This window comes from Protomyctophum parallelum (assembly GCF_964188405.1).
Source record: "Protomyctophum parallelum genome assembly, chromosome: 11".
Lineage (NCBI taxonomy): Eukaryota > Metazoa > Chordata > Actinopteri > Myctophiformes > Myctophidae > Protomyctophum > Protomyctophum parallelum.
The window spans coordinates 50,604,718-50,612,535 of NC_139707.1; the positions used below are offsets into that span (position 1 = coordinate 50,604,718).

The following is a 7,818-nucleotide window of genomic DNA, read 5'->3' on the forward strand; positions in this document are numbered from 1 at the left end:
CGCAAGTAACGTCAGGAAGATGAGCTACACCATTTTTATGTATTCAATAGTTGAAGCGCCGACATCCTGATACCAGACCAAAGGTTGTGTCTAAGAGAAAGAGAAACTGCAAGAGCCTGTAACACTCCAAATGAGATGACTGGTCTAATGGGTGACCTATGGGTCTGTACCTATTGACCTATGGTCTAATAGGTGACCTATGGTCTAATGGGTGACCTATGGTCTAGGTGCAAGGCTGCACATGGGAATGAAGGAACAGCCAGCATACAAGAAATGTCCTCGGCGTTGCTCGCGTTCCCGAGGCTGAGGAAGGAAGACCCAACAGGCCGAAATGCGTCCCATCAGAGGTAAATAATGTCCATGTGAAAAGGACATTTCTTGTGTGCTGCATGGCTATTGCTTCATTCCCGAAGGCTGTCTATTGGATATACATGTCTCATTAGAAGAGCAGGGATACCAAAGTAATATTGTTTACTATGAAAACGTGAAATTCCCATTAGTCAGCGTATCACTCAAACTCCCCATACATGGGAAAGACCCCATATATGGTGCCCAGGTCTAGTGACATCACTATGACATCTATATGGAGATCCCTGATGTCATCCATATTGGCCAGCAACTCCACATCTGACCTCAAAACCTTAGATCAACATATATGGATATATGTCAGAACCTGTTCTGACATATATCCATATGTTAATTCTTCCCCATCCATCCTTCCTCTTCGATGTCTCCCTTTTGACTGATATACCTGTCCATTAAAACTCTAGACTGTCAAGGCCCGAAGTAAAAAAAACTAGAGTCCTCAACAGGCCCGAAAATGTATGCCCAGCCCACATGAAACCCTGTAAACTCAAGAGAATGTCCCCGCTACCACCCTTAGATCTCCATATATGGATCTGTCCTGTCCGGACATTCCATAATTATGTCGATCTGACCTCACCACACCATGTACACTCAAGACGTCTCACTGGTGCTAACATACTGTACATACTACCAACAGATCGGACAAAATACCTAAATACTTATATAATGCAGCTTTTCTATGAATACCTGCAAAACCAGTCCGTCCGTCATGCATCCATATATGGCCGTCAGTCCGTCACGCCTCGTGACCATGACCATGACCATGACCATGCTCCACATATGGTTCTTGGTCCATCACATCCATCATCATTTTTCGACCACGGTTCGAGATAATGGATTTCACAATATCAGGCCAGACTTTCCGGTCCTGCTTACTGATGCCTGTGTCCATATAGCGATGACAGCAGGGAACGACTGGGCCCTACCTGGGCCCTAACTGGGCCCTACCTGGGCCGGCTCAAGGCCACATTGTACGCCCTATACCCGGCCCAAAAAAACGTAAATAAAAAAGGTCCATATATGGGCATTCCCTAACCTGTTGTTTCAGCGCGACTTTGCCATTTGGGGCGGCGTCTCGCCCTCTGGGCGTCTTACTGCTGATATCATAATCATTTCTGATTGATCTTTTGTAAGAGATGGGCCTCTATGAACTGATATTAATTTAATTAAGATGGGCCTCTATAAACTGCTAAGTTCTGTCAGAGTTGGGCCTCTACTGTTTGAACTGCAAGAGCGCCTGCACCGTTCAGTGTAGGTAGGCGTGCATAGCAACGGTTTGTGGTTTGTGTGTGACGTCAGGCCAAGAGCTCCGGTCGATATACAGAAATATAGAGTGGAGATGATAAGAGACAAAGAGATGCTTTGAAAGATGTATTTATGATGGCAGAGCCACTCGACATGGCAGGGCGGAGGCGAAGACCACCCAAAGCTCCACACACCACCCTGGAGCGGATGTCTCTGAAACGACTACCCGGGACTTTCCACCGTTTCCTGTTCGGCCGGCCACAGGAGTTCCCCGCGGTCCGCTGCCTGGCCGGAGCTCTGTTCGGCGCCGTGTGTGGCTTTGGCTTCCTACACGGCTTCAGCCACAACCTTCCGCTGAGCCTCCGCCAGCGCGCCACGGCGGCGTGTCTGTTTGTCGCCGCGTGTGCCACGGGCGGAGCGCTCTCCTCCCACTTCTGCTGCTCGCTCCTCCTGACCGCGCCCTGCATGCTGGGCTCTCAGGGCCGGGCGTACGTGATGCTCCTGCTCTTCTCGGGCCTCGCCGGCGGGCCCGTCTCCAACATCCAGCGCAACATGCAGGCGGTGTCGCTGACCCTGGGCTGTAACATCGACCTGCAGATCAACCACACTAAGATCATGTGGAAGGCGGTGATGAGGCCGTTCCGGCTGGTGCTCCAGGACATCGTGGACAGCAGCGGTGCGTTCCAACGGAACGTCGAGGAGGTGACCCGGACCTTTAAGAACCTCACGGATGAGCTCATGGCTCAGCACGGTTATGACCCTCTCAGAGCGAGTCAGTCGGCGGCGGCGCCGGTCAGCACGCAAGACAAGTTCGCCGCCAATACCATGATGCAATGTGACAACGTGGTGGGCATGGGAATCAAGCGCTGTCGGGACTGGTTCAAGGTCAAACACGCCGACTGCATGGACGCCATCCTGGTCCCCGTCATCAACGACGTCCTGTGCGTGTCCATGAAGTTCGACTTCCTCTGTGACGTCATGAGGGTCATGATCCCGTGGTGCAGGGAGCAGATCCCGGTGGAGGGGAACTTCGGAAACACGTACGACAAACTGAACCGGTCTATCGAACAGCTGGCTGCCGAGTTTCACGCGGAGGTGGGCATCGGGGAGGAGGAGGTGGTCGGGGACATCCTAGAGGAGAACTTCACAGACGGTCTGAGGAGAGACTTCCAGGAGATCCAGACGGTGACAGACGGTCTCTTTCAGGTCCTCCAGGTCCTCACGTCCCTCACCTTCATCACCGTCTACCTCTCGGCCTTTCTCTACGCCAGGCGGTACAACCGGGACGTTCAGTTTGACAACGTGTATGTCACCACGTACTTCAGACGGATAGACGCGCGTAGGAAGAAAGCCGGCCGGAGCTACCTGTTGCCTCTGAGGAACGCCGAGAGGGGACAGTTCATCGTGCCCAATAGTGTCTCCGTCCACGCCATCGAGCTCAAACTGATCATGGGAGGTCTCCTGCAGGTGTTGGTCATAGGCGTGGTGGTGGGCGTTCTCCTGGGAGCGGACCGGGCGCTCTACCACACGTTGGGCATCATCGAGAGGAACACCTTCACCGAGTTCAACCTGACCAGCGTGCAGGACATCCACATCGAGGTGCACAACGACTCCATGATGGCCCGCCTGCTGAAGAACACCGTGGGAGCCTTCAACAGCTCCCACCGCATGGACGTGGAGACCAGCAACGTCCGGTGCCTCCCTCGTCCCGTCGGCCTGACGCCGGCGGAGTACGCGCGGAGCACGCTTCCTCTCGCGCTGCTGGCGCTCATGTGGCTGGCGCAGGCTTACAGCAACCGCCTGCGGAGGGTCATCGCCGCCGCCTTCTTCCCCAAGAGAGAGAAGACCCGCGTGCTGTTCCTCTACAACCTCCACGTGCACCGGCGGAGGGCCTATGCCGCCCGCCTGCGGCGGCGCGTGGCGGGCCGCGGGCCGCGGACGCCCCTGTGCCCCGGGGTGCTGCGTGTCCTGGAGAGGCTGGGCGGCTGGCGGCTGGAGTGGTGCTACGGCTGTGGGGAGAGGCAGCGGTGTGCCGGGACCAGGGCGGCGCTGAGCTGTCACACCGTGGGCTGCCCGGCTCTGTACTGTCCCCAGTGTTGGAGCGTCCTGGACGAGCTGTGTGCTCTCTGTTGACCCGGCAACGACGAGGACGGCTGAATATATATATATACTAGCCCTTACCCGTTGTGAGATATTTGCCCCCCCTCCCCTCCCCTTGTGGCCGCGGGGGGTACTGCTCCCTGGGTGCGTTTTCGCATTTTTAATTCACTGCTTCGTTAAGACCTCCATATTATTGTGGTCAATGCCTGTGTGAAAAGTGGGAGTGATTGGTGCAGGCGGTGAGGAGCTACGGCGGTGTTTCTGACACACAGACAGACTGACAGACACACAGACAGACAGACATTGACTGAATTATAGTATGATGATGCTGATATATATTATGTTATGTAATGCTATTTTTATTTTAAAATAAAGATAATGTGTTTACAGTAACCCATTCTGGGGCGGGAACCCCTTTTTGGTGTTTTAAGCATTATTATGTTATAATTTAGCTATTCAAAAATAGCAGACCTACAAGCTCATATAGCGTGGCACCGAGTGCCACGCTATAATGAGCTTGTAGGTCTGCTATATCGCTGGAACAACATATTTTCAGATGGGGGTCCGCAGCCAAATACCGATAATTCTGGGAGTCCTTGACGTGAAAAAGGTTGAGCACCGCTGACATAGAAACAAAGGTTTTTCAGAAAAATTTCAGGGTTTAGAAGGCATTTGTTGAATATTTTCTCAGGTCTAATAAAAGGGGTTAAAACAAGACTTTTTTTGTGTGGTAAAAATGTGAGGCTTAATTCTGTACTATAGAGTTTGTTCAGTAAGGGGGGGGTCTCCCATGTCTGACAGTTTCATAGCATCAGGGGAGATAGCACCCATTTATGGAGGCAGAACAGTCTCAAAAGTGTCACAGTACATATTACAGATTTGTAACTCACGTGAGTGAATTTGTGTTTCACATCTGTGTTTTGTATCCGTGTTTCGCATCTGTGTTTTGTATCCGTGTTTCGCATCTGTGTTTTGTATCCGTGTTTCGCATCTGTGTTTTGTATCCGTGTTTCCCATCTGTGTTTTGTATCCGTGTTTCGCATCTGCCAAAATGTATAAGCACTCACGTGTTTCAACTGCCATGTTCATGCACAATAATGAAAATGATGCCTTCTCAGATGTCACAGCTAATACACCAGATATTGTTGTTGTTGATGAGGACAGTAGAGAAGTGACCATTTTGGAAGTGGCATCATGTACATTTGACCACAGTCTGGAAGAGGCATTCCTTACCAAGGTGCTTAAGTACCAGCGTCTTAAGGATGCTATTATACAGCTTGGCTACAGATGTAAAATACTTGTGTTCATATTTGGAAGCCTCTGTAATGTCCACAAATCAGTGGTGAGGGGCCTGCAGATTGCAGGCATGCCCAATAAGCCGAGAGCTGATCAGGCACCGGCAAAATTTTGTTCAATGTTTGCAATAATTGGCAGTCGTCGCCATATATGGAGAAGGCGATGCTTTCTGTACCCGTGACCTGTACCTGAAGCACTTGTTGTAGAGTTTTCTCAAGTTTGCGCATCCACTATATTGTTTGTGTTCAAGAAATTTCTTGTAAAATGTGAATACAAATAAAGATGTTAAATGTGTGTGTGTGTGTGTGTGTGTGTGTGTGTGTGTGTGTGTGTGTGTGTGTGTGTGTGTGTGTGTGTGTGTGTGTGTGTGTGTGTGTGTGTGTGTGTGTGTGTGTGTGTGTGTGTGTGTGTGTGAGAGAGTGTGTGTGTGTGTGTGTGTGAGTGTGTGAGTGTGCTGGTTGCAGGTAAATGTATCACATGGTGTCACACCTTAGTTAAACATTGACCTGCACACTGACTGTGTGTGTGTGTGTGTGTGTGTGTGTGTGTGTGTGTGTGTGTTGGTTGCAGGTCAATGTATCACATGGTGTCATCATGCATAGGTTCTTGTTGCAACAACACCACCTCCAGACTCCAGTATGACAGAACTGTAAGTGTGTTGATTCACCGTCAACTGAGGCGTCTGGACGACATTTTGTTTTTTGCCACGTCGGATCAAAGCATAAAGATTATTGCAGGGTAAGTGATTTTAAACTATACACTATAGCAATAATCTCTCTCGTCTGGTGTTAACCCATTTCGGAGTCGGGATTCCCTCTTGGTGTTTTAAGCATTAACTTGTAGGTCTGCAATCTTTTTAAAATCATGAGAATGTGGCGCAAATCTTTGAATATATTCTTTCAGAGCGAACGTTTTTAACTCAAAGCTTTGCCTCTGGGTGGTCACTGGAACAAAACATTTTTTCAGATGGGGATCGGCGGCCAATTACATATATTTTTGGTGGTCCTTGACATGAAAATGTTTGAGAACGAATGGCATAGAGAAACATAGGGTTTAACCCTAGTGAAAACCACTGACATAGAAACATAGGGTTTAAGCCTGTGAGAAACACTGACATAGAAACATATAGGGTTTAGTATAGTAGTATATATATAGTAGTTTTTTGCCACTCAGTTGGCATTCCTGCATAACTTCCGCAGTTGATGATATAATCTCTGCCACTCACTCACTCCAGCATGGAGGTGTTACGGTGGAATTGGTGACCTGCTGAAATATGTGACAATCATGTAGACATCACATGACATCAGTGTCTGAATGTAAATCACTGTGGTTTGTTTATTATCAGAGTTCAACCTAGCGGTATTCAGGCCATGAAGTCCACAAGATGGTCACGTATTTCAGCAGGTCACCAATTTCACCGTAACACGGTTAAGAATGTTAACCACTTGAATCCCAGAGAGCCTATATTATTCTGGGGGGAACGTGTGCCATTGTGATGCATTGTGGATTGTAGCTTGTAGATCTGATATTTGTTCATGTTGTGACTTCTTGTGAGCTTGTAGATCTGATATATCTTCATGTTGTGATGCATTGTGAGCTTGTAGATCTGATATTTATTCATGCCGTGACGCATTGTGAGCTTGTAGATCTGATATTTATTCATGCCGTGACGCATTGTGAGCATGTAGATCTGATATTTCTTCATGTTGTGACACATTGTGAGCTGGATGCTAATAAACATTATAATACTATTTTACTGAGGACAGTGACAGTAGATGACTGGATGCTAATAAACATTATAATACTATTTTACTGAGGTCAGAGTGACAGTAGATGACTGGATGCTAATAAACATTATAATACTATTTTACTGAGGACAGAGTGACAGTAGATGACTGGATGTTAATAAACATTATAATACTATTTTACTGAGGACAGTGACAGTAGATGACTGGATGCTAATAAACATTATAGCCTAATACTATTTTACTGAGGACAGAGTGACAGTAGATGACTGGATGTTAATAAACATTATAATACTATTTTACTGAGGACAGAGTGACAGTAGATGACTGGATGCTAATAAACATTATAATACTATTTTACTGAGGTCAGAGTGACAGTAGATGACTGGATGCTAATAAACATTATAATCCTTTGAAGCATATTTCAATCTCACTGATTGTAACAGAGTTGTTGAATTGCAGACGTAAAGAGTTACAATAGCAGTTACCTAAAAGGTAGTGGAGGTAGTTAAAAGGTAGATACCTGTGTGTGTGTGTGTGTGTGTGTGTGTGTGTGTGTGTGTGTGTGTGTGTGTGTGTGTGTGTGTGTGTGTGTGTGTGTGTGTGTGTGTGTGTGTGTGTGTGTGTGTGTGTGTGTGTGTGTGTGTGTGTGTGTGTGCATGTGTGCGTGCGTGCGTGCCTGTAATCTTGACAGGTTTCCTGAAGACCAGAGATGAGTCAGTGTGAGGAGAGAGAGGAGGAGGGAGCTGACAAACATCACATCCACAGACCAGAGTCTCCACATACAGAGTATGTTAATCCTGCTATTTGATTTGACTTATAAACATCACGGTTACCTTTTCCTAACTTCAGTAATGAACCTGTACCTCCACACACACAGTATGTCAATGCTCCTGTACAATATACACACTATGGACCTCATTCACAACAGCAGAAAGTTGACATTTTAAATAACTCATATAACTGAAATAGCTGTGGTCAATGTTTACAGCTGAATGTTTAGGTTTAACTTTATAAGCTTTTTGTTTGTTTTCAACTAAGAATAATCACGTTTGAGTAGAACTTC

General features: G+C 47.6%; 1 protein-coding gene across 1 annotated transcript; it reads left to right on the forward strand.

Annotated features, from left to right (window-relative positions):
* Positions 1-1,764: 1,764 nt before the first annotated feature.
* dcst1 (DC-STAMP domain containing 1) lies at positions 1,765-3,744 on the forward strand (the record flags this gene model as incomplete). Its single annotated transcript, XM_083776864.1, has 1 exon — positions 1,765-3,744. One exon carries the CDS (start codon positions 1,765-1,767, stop codon positions 3,742-3,744), a length of 1,980 nt encoding a protein of 659 aa, XP_083632990.1.
* Between the last annotated feature and the right edge of the window lie 4,074 nt (positions 3,745-7,818).